Source organism: Ctenocephalides felis, unplaced genomic scaffold (genome assembly GCF_003426905.1).
Source record: "Ctenocephalides felis isolate EL2017-DRISC unplaced genomic scaffold, ASM342690v1 CF-g0.4_SCAFFOLD_00845, whole genome shotgun sequence".
NCBI lineage: Eukaryota > Metazoa > Arthropoda > Insecta > Siphonaptera > Pulicidae > Ctenocephalides > Ctenocephalides felis.
The window spans coordinates 24943869-24957093 of NW_020536999.1; the positions used below are offsets into that span (position 1 = coordinate 24943869).

Sequence of the window (13225 nt, forward strand, 5' to 3'; positions counted from 1 at the left end):
AATTGTAAATGCATTAATATGCTAGAATTACTTCCATTGATATTTAGATAACGCCGTGATTTTGCGCATAAAACAGGAAAGTGTTGCTCTCGCCGTGGCCGTGTGCGTCACAGGCGAGGCTTGGGGCGTGATCCTGTATCTTTGTGACCCCCCTGCATCTTTCACTTGTATTTTGAAATAAAAAGATATATACTCGCTTAAATAATACGTGTTAAATAGAGTGTCCGGCGCTTGGTGCCATCCGGCATTACGGGACTTCCCCCTATGTATTGGAAAAGTAAGAAACAATTGCAGCCATTGTTGTAATTAACTCATTAAATTAAATAAAAAATTGAGGTAAAAAATGTGATGAATTAAAGATTATGTTGTAATAATATGATAAGATAATAATTATGATGAGTTTGCAAGTTTCATTTACGTAAACAATAAGCTTTTATTTAATATATTACAAATAAACTTTAATAACATAGGTTTTAAATTGCGTGACAAATTATAACTTTTAGTATTTATTTAGTCAAAATAGTCAAAAGTACGGAATTTCATATAAGTAAATTTAATTTTAAGCACTTTAGTTTATTATTCGAAATATACGTTAATGATTATAATTACAAATGCAAATGTAAAATCAAAATTAAAGTTAGTTGTGCAACTGTCAAACAATTGTTACATATGAAAATTTACTACATGATTTATTTATTGTTATTATATTGCAGGAACTATTTTTAATCCTGGGATAAAATGAAACATTTCATCAGGATTTTAATTAAATTGATAAATGGGCTATAAAATGGAAAAGAAAATTCATATGGTTATGGAAAGCTCAGGATAGTTAGCAGTGACACAACATATTAAAGCTTGAATGAATTTTCAAGGAACATTCTGCAAATGTTTATATATTATATGAATTAACAATGTTCAGAAAATTTATGACAATTAAATATAAATTGGCCATAATAAAAGTCCTGGATGACCTTTTATTAGCCAAAGCTCTTGACACCACAATGGAGAAATTAAGGTATAATATAAAATATTAATATCTTGATGTCTGTTAAGAGCTATTTTCAAAACACAACTTTATATTAGTATTAAGTCTAAAAAGTCATTTAACTGTGTAGCCATCTTTTGAGGAGCTTTACAACAAGATCAAGATTTGAAATTTTAATCAGTTTTATTTATCAAATAATAATGATAAAATCATTACTTTTATACTAAAAATACTTCAAAATGACTGAAAGCTTTTCAAACTACAAAGTGCTTTTAGTATGAAGTGCATATTGATTAACAGAAATATATAAAATGAGTCATTCATAAGTCCTTCCTCTACAGTGGATACAATTATTGATTTTTGTTTTTCTCCTTGCTTATTGTGCAGCTGTCATAATTCTTAGTTTGACATTAAAATTAAAATGTCATTTAAACTTAATAACATAATATATATTCATTAATTCATAGTTCTGTACAAAATTATAAGTAAACATTCCAACAAGTAAGCTAAAGCACACTAAACTTTCATTAGTATCTATGGTGATAAATATGAAAACACAAAGCAAATCAATAAAATACTATTCTAATTTCTGTTTCAGTGTCTTCTAAAATGGAAATACTTGCTAAGCCTTTGAGGCAAAGACAGCTGCCGTTAAACGAATGTGTTAAAGTTGTAGTCAGGTGTAGACCGATCAGCAAGAAAGAAGTCGAAGACAATCATGTTTCTATTATCAAAGTCGTGCCTGAAAGGGGACTTATACAAATTTGTAATCCGGCACATGATAATGCTAAGAAAATTTTTACATACGACTGTGCCTATGATTGTAATACAACACAGACCATGTTATATGATGAAGTTGTTAGACCATTGGTGTCTTCGGTAAGTTGATAGAATAATTCTTTTAATATGTTTTGTATGTGTACATTATGCAACATGGTTTTAGGTGCTAACTGGTTTTAACGGCTGTGTTTTTGCTTATGGACAAACTGGGACGGGTAAAACTTATACAATGGAAGGAGATGCTGATCAAGTAGGAGTAATACCAAAAAGTTTTGAACAAATCTGGAACCATATTAATAGGACAAACAATACAAATTTTTTAGGTAATTAGTAGTATATATAATGCAACACTTGTATAAAGTTATTATCATTTAATCTATTCCTAGTAACCACTTCATATCTTGAGATATATATGGAGGAGCTCAAAGATTTATTAAACAAAAACAATGACAAGAATTTAGAAATTCGTGAACGTGAAGGCTGGGGCACATATGTCCCTGATTTAACCTCAGTGGTTTGCAAAAGCGTGGAGGACATGATGCGTGTAATGCGCAAAGGCAATAAAAATAGAACAATCGGCCATACAAACATGAACACACACAGCTCGAGGTCTCATGCTGCTTTTATGATAACCATAGAAATGTGTGATACATTCACAAACAGTGTTACTGTTGGTAAACTTAATTTAATTGATTTAGCAGGTAGCGAGAGGCAAAATAAAACTGGAGCTACTGCTGAACGTTTGAAAGAAGCAAGTAAAATCAATAAGTCCTTAAGTTCTTTAGGAAATGTTATATCAGCTCTAGCAGAAAATTCTCCACACATTCCATACAGGGATTCTAAGTTAACAAGGTTATTACAAGATTCATTAGGAGGCAATTCTAAAACTATCATGATTGCAAATATTGGGCCGGCTAGCTACAATTATGATGAAACTTTGACCACTTTAAGATATGCTCATCGTGCTAAAACTATACAAAATCTTCCAGTTGTTAATGAAGATCCTAAAGATGCTAAAGTCAGGGAATACCAGAGTGAAATCACTCGTCTAAAGGCTTTGATTGAAGAACGCAAACTGAAAGAGATTGAAGACCGAAAGAAGACCACCAGGCACAAGATTGAAATGGATAAATTAGCTCAGGAGAATAATAAAGAAGAAATGGCTAGGAGGAGAGAAATGATGAAGAAAGAAGAGGAATTAAGGCGTAAGCAACTTGAAGATGAAAGAATGACCACAGAAGCTTTGGCTAAACAATTAGAACATTTGGAAAGTCAGTTGGTACGAGGTGGAGTCAATATAATTGACAGTGTGGCTGAAAATCAGATTGAACTGGAGGAACGTTTAGCAGCCATTGCAGAGAGGAAACAGCGTGAAATTGAGATGCAACAGAAATTAATGCAGGAGGAGGAAACAACCTTAGGTAAATACAAGAAAACCGCATTACAGGATTGCTATATGCAATATTTTTTATCTTTAATGTGTTCTTTTCTAGGTATAAGAGAGACTTACAGCTCTCTGCAGCAAGAAGTTGAAGCCAAGACAAAGAAAATAGAAGAGATAAACAGCAAAATCCAAGCAGCAAAACAAGAATTGCAGGATTTAAAAGATGAGCACATTCGTGACCGTACAGAATTAGAATTGACACAAAATGCTTTAGTGAAAGAAATGAAATTAAAATTGATGATTATTGATAATTTTATACCAAATGAAATCAAAGATAAATTTTATGCAAATGCAAAGTTTGATGAAGATTTGGACATATGGACAGTTGCAATAACTAAAGAAATGTTGCCACCAAGACGACCGATATCCAAACCAGGACGGCGCAGGCCTATTTCTGAGGTCTCTTTGGTTAAAAGACATTACCCTGGCTTGGCAGGTACTTACATAATCACTTATTCAAAATTTACTATTAGTAATTTAAATCTGTATATTTAGGTATACGTCACAGAGGTGAGAATATTATTGAGTATGACTTGGACATGCCATTTCGCACCACATTTGAATACGAAGCCCCAACAGTGTCCCCAGCGTTACAATCAGTATTAGAAGATGCTTTACAACCAGAAGGAGATTTAGAAATCACTTCACCCCGTCAACCGTTCTTCAGAACTGCCCAAATCATGAAAAGACCTAGTACAACAAACCGACACAATCAAAACTATTCAGCATCTGGTACTAAGTTATCTAGACCGAAGACTACTTCAGTTGGGAATATTATGGGGGCCAATAAGGAGGGCGGGGTGTATCCTAAGACTAGGGGGCTTGTGCCGAAATGAATGTTGCTTAGGTTGCTCATATTCTTGTTGCACGTTTATGTATTAGTTTATGTGTAATGGTAATGGACACAGGGATAAAAACGTTTGAAAGTTTGAGAAAGATATTGTTGAAGATTGTGATAGAAAACTTGTTTATTGTTTTGATGTCAACAGTATTATAGACAAAGAATTATTTTATATATATATGCACGTAGCATTTGTGATGTACTTTTATAAAAGTTAATAGTTAACATAACTTGTTTATATAAAATTAACTTGAAGACATGTATGATAATAATATTATATACAAACACATATTAATTTATTTATATTTTAAACATACTATTAGTGATTTATTGGTTAGTAAATATTTATTTTAAACTTGTATTTATCTTTAGTAATAAGAATATGAGCAAACCCACCAAAATTTAGATTAGATCATTTCTAAACAACTTGCTTGCATCTTAACTTAAGACATTCCTATTATTTTGTGATATTTATACTGTTTTTCCTAATCTACCAAAGTTAACTAGTCTTATATTTAATATTTTTATTTTTAATCTGATCTGGTCAATAGGGTGATATTTATGTATTATTATTATTTTAATAGTAGCATTAGAATTAATGGACAAGGTTCGTACTGGTTCAAATTAGATGGAATTATACAAAAGACTGAAACTGTTGGAAGTGTGTGAACCATTACAATCTTGTGGGAATTGTTCACTTCTTACACAAATTAATATATAGAATATTTATTCAACTATTAGGATTGTAGATGAATTAATTTATATAAATTAGAAGAATTTTTTGGTAACACTAATTTTTATAATAATTTTATGCTTTACGCTGTAGTCTGTAAAAGTAATTCTTCAAATTATATAATCAAGTCTACAAATAATTCCTTATAGCATTTTAACCACTTATGCAATTAAATAAATTATATTTGTAGTTGTAAATACAAAACCAAAGTATGTATAAAATAAACTTTAAGCATATTTTATTATTAAATATATACAGAGTGATAGGTTTATACTGTTAACAATTATATTCAAGAATATTAACAATGTATTAAGCGACATGCAACATGCAAGCAGAAGAAAATCGAATGGAATATACAAAGAATAGTTAAGCATCATAAAGAAAGAATTCTGCTTTCTTTCTTTTTGGATCTCGTTTTGTTCATGAATATTTAAAAATAATAATTGTATTATACAAATATAAGATTTAATACAACACAAATTGTCAATCCATGCATGCATTTTATTTATAACATCTCTTGTATCTTTTGAACAATTCATCCAATTTAAATAAAATTTTTGTGATGTTTGTAGACATCAATGTGCAGATTACATCAAGAAGCCCCTGTATAATTAAATGGAATCAAAGCAGGTGGGTCAAAATAAATACATACCTCGAGCACAGGCCTTCATAATAAACTAGTGTTTGTGGAACAAAATTCAGCAAAATTATACACATTTTAAACAAATAGTCTGTCAATTGTATATAGTACTTGAATTAAACGCCATAAACTTTTCCACTAAGTTGTGTAATTTTTACACAATAAAATTTTACAACGCGCACACGAATTAGAATAGAAATGATATGCACCACTATCTATAATTTATGTCACAATGTCTATTAATTTAATAATATTAAAAAGAAATGATCTGAAACCAACAATAAATCGAAATTATTTGGATAAATATAAATTGACAGTTTATGATTTACGAACCATATTTAATATAATGATACACTGAACTTCACTATTATTCAAATTATTGCTTATATATATGAAAATATATTTGTAAAAATTAAATAAATAAATTTTGACAATTGAATGACAGTTTGGCATACATACATGAAGGATTTGCGTTCGGTATGATTTTGAAACGCTCCGATTGGTCCAAGAGGACTTCTTGGAACCAATAAGAATGGCGGAAAAAATTGCCTTACAATTTCCTTCTAATACTCCGACGTGTCTGCTACCCTGGTATTTCATGTCGCTTTTGTACTGAAATTTGTTTGAAATATTTTGACGATTGAATGATAGGCATACATATATGAAGGACTTGCGTTCGGTATGCAATTAAAACGCTCTGATTGGCCCAAAAGGACTTCCTAGAACCAATAAGAATAGCCGAAAAAATCGCATTACAATTCCCTTCTAATACTCGAACGTGTTTGCTACCCTGGTAATTCATGTCGCTTTTGTACCGAAACTTGTTCGACTTTATGAGAAAGGCAACGTTGTATGGATGTAAGCCTTAATGACGAGAGAGTGTCTGGGCTCCTGGTAGATTTTTCGATTCCGAAACGAAAAACGTTGAGTTATTAGAACAGTTATCGCTGGCACTCTTTTTAATATACTTAATAATATTCATGATAATAATATATTTAATATACTTAATAATATATTACGTTTTTTGGTAATACATTTTTTATCAAGCTAATAATTTTAACAATTTTAATTTTACATAATAATTTTAAAAAATCGTTTATAAATAGTTAATTATAATGGACAATTAAACAAATGTTTTACGTTTATATCATGAATTTATTTCATATATATTACATATGCATCCATACATAAATTGGTATATACTCTTGGTACTCATGTAATAATAGTAATAGTTCCTGAAAACATAATATAAAAAATTTTTTGAAAGAAAGTTTTTAATTCAGATAAATATAATCATAAAGATATATAAATAATATAAATGAATTATGCACACATAACAGACTAAATAATTTATTTTACAGGTGTCACAAGTCAATTAGAAAAAAATCTTAAATATAATTAATAATTATAACTTCAGTACAAAATAACTTATTATAATAAGATGTATATATATATATATATATATATATATATATATATATATATATACGAGGTGTGTTCAAAAAGTACCCGGAATTACTAATAATTAAATTTCGCGGGTCTGGAGTGTCTGATTGTCAAAATTTTTTTTTATTGTGTTGGTATACATGCCCCTAAAGTATGATGAAATTTTCAGCTATATTCACTGTTTACTTTGTCTGTGGTAGTCGCTAAGGTTCGACGTGTTTTTCTGAGCTCGGCGATTTTTACAATGGAAGAATTGAAAAGTCAAAGAATTTGTATTAAATTTTGCGTAAAAAATGAAATAAAGTGTTGCAAAGTGCAAAAATTCACCAGATATGGCTCCGTGTGACTTTTTCCTATTCCCAAAGTTGAAGAGACCCATGAAAGGACGGCGGTTTTCCTCGATTGAAGAAAATCGCTGAGAGTGCTCAAGGACATATCAAAAAGTGAATATCAAGGGTGCTTCGAAAATTGGAAAAAACGCTGGCATAAGTGTATTATATCTGGGGGGGACTACTTTGAAGGGGACCACATTAATGTAGACGAATAAATAAATATTTTTTTGAAAAAAACGAAAATTCCGGGTACTTTTTGAACAGACCTCGTATATATATATATATATATATATATATATATATATATATATATACAAAACACACAATTCACTGACATGTGCTATCGCACTACAAATTTTCATTCTACTCTTTTATAAATTACTCTTATTATTTAATTTAGTTTATAATACAAATTCAGTTTATATTACAAATTATACAATAATATCTTTTATAACATTATATTTTATACTTACTTATTATATTTTAATACAAAGCCTTCAAAGGTACAAACACTATAATGATAAAAATTAATAATAATAATATTGATAGTAATAATAATCTTAAGATAGAATAAAATATATAAATAAAACAAATAAAATAATTATTATGTCAGTACTAATAATACTGTAATAATATTATAAATAAATTCAATGCAATATCATAAATAAACTGTGTTAAAGATTTGAAAAAGCTCATGCAATTATTATATTATATTAAAAATTATATAATTTAATACAACATATAGTTTTTTTTTTATTATGATTAAATATATTACTTCAATTTACTCAATAGTTACTTATGATATCTGAGCAGTTTGCAAGTTATAAAGGTACGAAAAAATAAATACTTGATTTAACTAGTTTTATTTTGATTTTGGAAGACACCAAATGGGTTTATCATAATTTGATTATATAATTTTTGCTACAACCTTTAAACTGTCCAGTCATCATGATCAATGTCATAAATTTAAATTATCAACAAGGCTAGATAAATAATCATTCTACATTATATATATATATACTCTCAAAAAAATTAGAATCAAACATTCCCGATGGTCAAAAAACATGTATTAGTATTTGAAATAGAGATATACACAGTACACACGAAATGTTTTGTGAGGTCTTAGAAAAGTCTTGAAATAATTAGTTGAGGTTTAAACACAAAAGACACAACGTGGCGGAATCAGTATTTATAAAGAAATAATAATCTTGTTGTAAGTGATTGATAAACTCGATATTTACTTGTAGTTATGTAATTGATGAGATTAAATTGTAATGTGAATTGTGAACAAATAATAAAAATATTAAGTACAGATTAATTCAGTTACAAAAAGTGTCTAGTTGGTATAAAGTACAATTTTGAATTTGTTTATATTTAGTGTTAATTTAATTTAAAATTCATATCCTAAACTAAAATCAAAATGTTAATATTTATTAAATACTGTGCTTCCTAATATAAATATATATTATAAATAATGTTATTATTAAATAAAGAAATTTCTTTGAAGAAAAAAACAAAGTCACATGTTAACGTTATAATTAAAAATATTTACACAACATTTTGTATTGTGACAAAAAAATTAGTTAATAATTTGTTATTTATATAAAATTAATTAATTAATCATTATTATGGGAGCAAAGAAATTTGAAAACATCCATATTAAGGTCCACCCTAATATATGTACTAATTGTAAATAAACAAAATAGTTAGAAATGCATGTTAACAGTTTAATAAACAAAATTGTTTAACTATATTTATACAAATTAATAATTATAATTATTAATTTGTATAAATATAGTTGATATGTAAACAATTTTGTTTATTAATAAACAAAATTGATTACATATTAACTATATTTTATTAATAAGCAAAATTGATTACATATTAACTATATATATACAAATTAATAATTATAATTATTAATTTGTATAAATATAATTAATATGTAAACATTTATTTTTATTAAACCGTTAACATGCATTTCTAACTATTTAGTTTACTTAGTAAATATATTTTAGGGTGGTCCTTAATATGGATGTTTTCGAATTTCCTTGCTCCCAGGAACTCAAAAGCTTCCAAATTGATAAAAAATCTCTGAAAGTTTAAGTTTTTAATATTAACTTTAAAATAATCCGCACTTCAACTAAAATTTTTGGCTTTTTGGTAAATACTTATTATATAAAATACATCAAATTTTTGTTGTAATTTTTTTATTTATGATCAAACTAATCAAATACAATGTTATTATCAAAATTTTGATTCACTAAGTTATAAAATTCTGAAAAACAAATGGAATTTTACTTATGTTATTTATTTCCATTAAATACTTTGGTTGGAGAGGAGTTAAAACTTTCAGAGATATTTTTTTATCAATTTGGGAGCATTGGAGGCCCTGGGAGCAAATAAAACCGAAAATATTTATATTAAGGACCACCCTAATATATACATGTTATAATTATTAACTAGGTTTTTTGTTCTTTTTCTAAGACTTTTTTATTTTCGCAACATTTAGCATAACAATTGAATAAATCAATTATTCAATTCAATTTATTAATATATTTATAATATTTTTATATGATTTACCATAAAATAATATAAAAATTTACTGAATCTTTAATTGAAATCAAATTCAAAGAAAAAAACAGTTAAAGTCATTTCAACGATTACTTTGCAGATTTTTTTGTCATAAAATGTAATGTATTCTGAACGCTTTTGTATATTCAAGAATTTAAAAGGTTTAAATGTACTGATAATTTGAATTAAAATCTTAATTATATTATTATTAAAATTAATTAAAATAAATTTATTCTGTTCTACAAATGCAGTTATTTTTATATATATTTTAATTATTTATTATAGAAATCTGTTTCAAAATAATAATAAATAAATAACGAATATGTTCCCAAATAGGAGCTGCGCTTATTGATGCGGAAGTAAATTTTGAATCACAAAACGACGGTTTAGAAATTTAAATTTAAATATGGCTTATGTTCAAAATTATTATTAAAATACTTTTAATAATAAGACAGTGGTTTTCAAACTAATATATCGACAGCTAATGACTAGCCAAGTTACCTAAAATTTCTTTTAATTATTTAACTTCTTCCACTTAATTGCCATTTTTTTCAGATCCAGCAAGATGTTGCGTTATTTCTTGGCAGTAGCAGCAATATCACTATTATCGACTCAGTATGGAGAGTGTGCTAAAATTTTAGGTATGAAATTAGTAACAACATCCCAATAAGGAGTAATTAATATACCATTTTATCAAATTTAAGATAAATTTACCTTCTTGATGCTTACCAAAAGTTCCATGAGGTTTATAAATTCTTCCTGGCCTTCTTCCAGGATCATGATCACTTCCACAAAACTATATCATTTCATCAGAATAAATTAAAAATTTTTCTAGGTATTTTTCCATTAAATGGTCACAGTCACTGGACTCCAAACAAGGCTCTATTGGAAGCTTTAGCAAATCGTGGACATGAAGTCACTGTCGTTGGTCATTTTCCAAGAAAAACTCCTTTGCCAAAGTAAGACCTGCATATAAGAGATAACTATTAATAAAAAAACTTGATAAAAAATATAACATCTACATAAATTGTTATTGAAGTATTTAACAATATAAATTATAACTGAACATTATTGAAATATTTAATAAATTAAGAAATTTATTTTATTAATTTTGCTATGTATTTATTTCAGTTACAAAGATATTAGTTTGGCAGGAACCTTACCAGACTTCGTAAACAATGTAAGTTACTCCTTCGTCACTCAAATGGGGTTCATGGGTGGAGCCCTGGTTATATGGACTATGGCAGGAGCTGAACTGTGCAAAAATCTATTGCACACACCACAGGTAAGAAAATTATGCATTTCGATCTCTCAGTATATTTTATCCGTTTGAAAACTGGATAATTTCTTTTATTGTAGTTCCAAGAATTAGCTAAATCCAATGAAAAGTATGATTTGATCATAACAGAAACTTTTGGTACCGATTGCTTTTTGAGTTTTGTTGACAAGTTCAAAACTCCTTGGATTTCCATGTCGTGTGCAACTCCTTTCGACTGGATGGCAGAACAGATTGATATGCCAATATTGCCAAGGTAAAATTTTATCCTGGTATACATCCAAATATGTGTTCATGTTATTTATTCCTGTAGTACTTCTCCTTTGATGTTGACATCATATCCTGATAAAATGGACTTTTGGGAACGCACTGGTAACTTCTTGATGCACATTGGAATTTTCTTCGGGTACGACCAACTACAAAAATAGACGCAAGTTAGTTTTTACTATAAAAATTTTAATTCCATTTCAGGTATCATTACGTATCAAGAATTCCCTCACAACGTGTGGCACGAGAAGTGTTGCCACAAACTCCTGATTTGTATGATTTGAGCCGAAGTGCTAGTTTACTTTTATCCAACAGTCATTTCAGTTTAACAGGGTCCAGACCAGGAGTTCCTGCACACGTCGAAGTCGGTGGAATTCACATTACTCCAGAACCAAGTCCTTTGCCAAAGGTAACAGATCACTACTTAAAATAGACCGAATGGTTAATATCCAAATTGATTCAACAGGATATCCAAAAACTCCTTGATGATGCTAAGCAAGGTGTGATATACTTCAGTTTTGGATCAATGATTCAATCCGAGACTATTCCTAGACAATCTTTAGAAGCCATGCTCGCTGCATTTGCCAAGTAACAATATGAAATCATTTATGAAGTCTAAAAGCATAAACTGAAAATTTTATATAATTTTTTTAGAAAACCTCATTTGGTTTTATGGAAAGCAAACCCTAAAAACTTCCCACCAGGTTTAGTTTTGCCTAAAAACGTGGTAACACAAAAATGGTTACCGCAGAGAGATATTCTTGCTCATCCAAATGTTAAGGTAAGACCACAAATTGAATTTGTGGATATATAATATTCGTCAAGTGGTACCAAAATTTTATATCACCTGTGACTACATTTCCATTTTCCAGGTGTTTGTAACTCATGGCGGTCTCTTGGGCACAATGGAAGGAGTTTACTGTGGAATTCCAATGATTGGAGTCCCAATGTTTGGTGATCAATTATCAAATATCAAAAATTACGTTCGAAGAGGCATCGCACTCATGGTGAACGTGCAAGAAATTGAAGAAAAGTTTGAAAAATCCCTAAATGAAGTTTTGACTGACAAAAAATTCAAGGAAACTGCTCTCAAGTAAAATAACTATCTGTTTCATCAGGATATTAAAGAATTAATGTTGACTGATATGTTTTTTACCTTCAAGAGTATCAAAACAATTCAAAGACCGTCCAGCGCCACCATTAGATACTGCAGTTTTCTGGACAGAGTACGTTTTGCGTCATCAAGGCGCTCCACAACTGCGGACACCTGGTAAATTCCTAAAATGGTACCAAATCTGGTTGTTTGATGTTATCGGATTTGTGGCAGCTGTTGTACTAGGCTTTCTGTTGGTCCTGTATTTTACCTGTAAAATGGCATTCAGGTAAATAAAATATAACAACAGATTTATGATAATTGTGGCTAATAAACTGTGATTTACTTTATATTCAAATGTACATTTTCTTGTAGGTCGTGCATGAAATCTACGCCAAAAGACATTCGTAAAAAGAAGAATTAGTATTAAAACTTAATTTAAAATTAAAAAAAATATTTACAGGAATTACCAAAGATCCAAGCACTTATTCAGAATACTGGAGATTCTTTATAGGTTGAACTGATTTTGGATAGAAATGAATTTTGTATTTTCTTGTTTTGTAAGAGTATAAAATTTATTTTTATTAAAAACATAATAAAATGGACGTTTTTATATGGACATGAATGTATATACAATATATATATATATATATATATATATATATATGTGTGTATGTATGTATATATATTTAGAAACATATCCCTTCCTTCTGCAAGGTTTATCTATTATATTTTCACATAACTACTATCATAACTTATCGTTATTTACAAAATGATAAATAAAGTATGCAATGTATAATATTATTTCATAAGC

General features: G+C 28.6%; 2 protein-coding genes across 2 annotated transcripts; both read left to right on the top strand.

Moving 5' to 3' along the window:
* The first annotated feature begins 1459 nt into the window (after positions 1–1459).
* LOC113377018 (kinesin-like protein Klp68D) lies at positions 1460–4138 on the top strand. The gene is made up of 6 exons (XM_026617181.1): positions 1460–1486; positions 1584–1864; positions 1929–2088; positions 2152–3186; positions 3259–3645; positions 3705–4138. Coding segments are annotated over exons 1-6 (2205 nt in total). The 5' UTR covers positions 1460–1485; the 3' UTR covers positions 4046–4138.
* Positions 4139–8326: 4188 nt separating this feature from the next.
* Positions 8327–12875, top strand: LOC113363159 (UDP-glucuronosyltransferase 1-9-like). Its single transcript, XM_026605637.1, has 12 exons — positions 8327–8414; positions 10331–10416; positions 10611–10734; positions 10907–11060; positions 11135–11307; positions 11365–11457; positions 11523–11727; positions 11785–11906; positions 11973–12099; positions 12191–12411; positions 12482–12700; positions 12787–12875. Exons 2-12 carry the CDS (start codon positions 10341–10343, stop codon positions 12833–12835), a joined length of 1563 nt encoding a protein of 520 aa, XP_026461422.1. The 5' UTR covers positions 8327–8414; positions 10331–10340; the 3' UTR covers positions 12836–12875.
* Positions 12876–13225: the final 350 nt, after the last annotated feature.

What these genes read in the sequence shown, in the direction of transcription:
- LOC113377018 (XM_026617181.1), top strand. An exon ending in AAACAATACAAATTTTTTAG is followed by an intron (nt 2,089 to 2,151) that starts GTAATTAGTAGT and finishes ATCTATTCCTAG; the next exon opens with TAACCACTTCATATCTTGAG. An exon ending in GGAGGAGGAAACAACCTTAG is followed by an intron (nt 3,187 to 3,258) that starts GTAAATACAAGA and finishes GTTCTTTTCTAG; the next exon opens with GTATAAGAGAGACTTACAGC.
- LOC113363159 (XM_026605637.1), top strand. Translation starts at nt 10,341, where the DNA reads ATGTTGCGTTATTTCTTGGCAGTAGCAGCAATATCACTATTATCGACT. An exon ending in AGAAAAACTCCTTTGCCAAA is followed by an intron (nt 10,735 to 10,906) that starts GTAAGACCTGCA and finishes TATTTATTTCAG; the next exon opens with TTACAAAGATATTAGTTTGG. An exon ending in AACCAAGTCCTTTGCCAAAG is followed by an intron (nt 11,728 to 11,784) that starts GTAACAGATCAC and finishes TTGATTCAACAG; the next exon opens with GATATCCAAAAACTCCTTGA.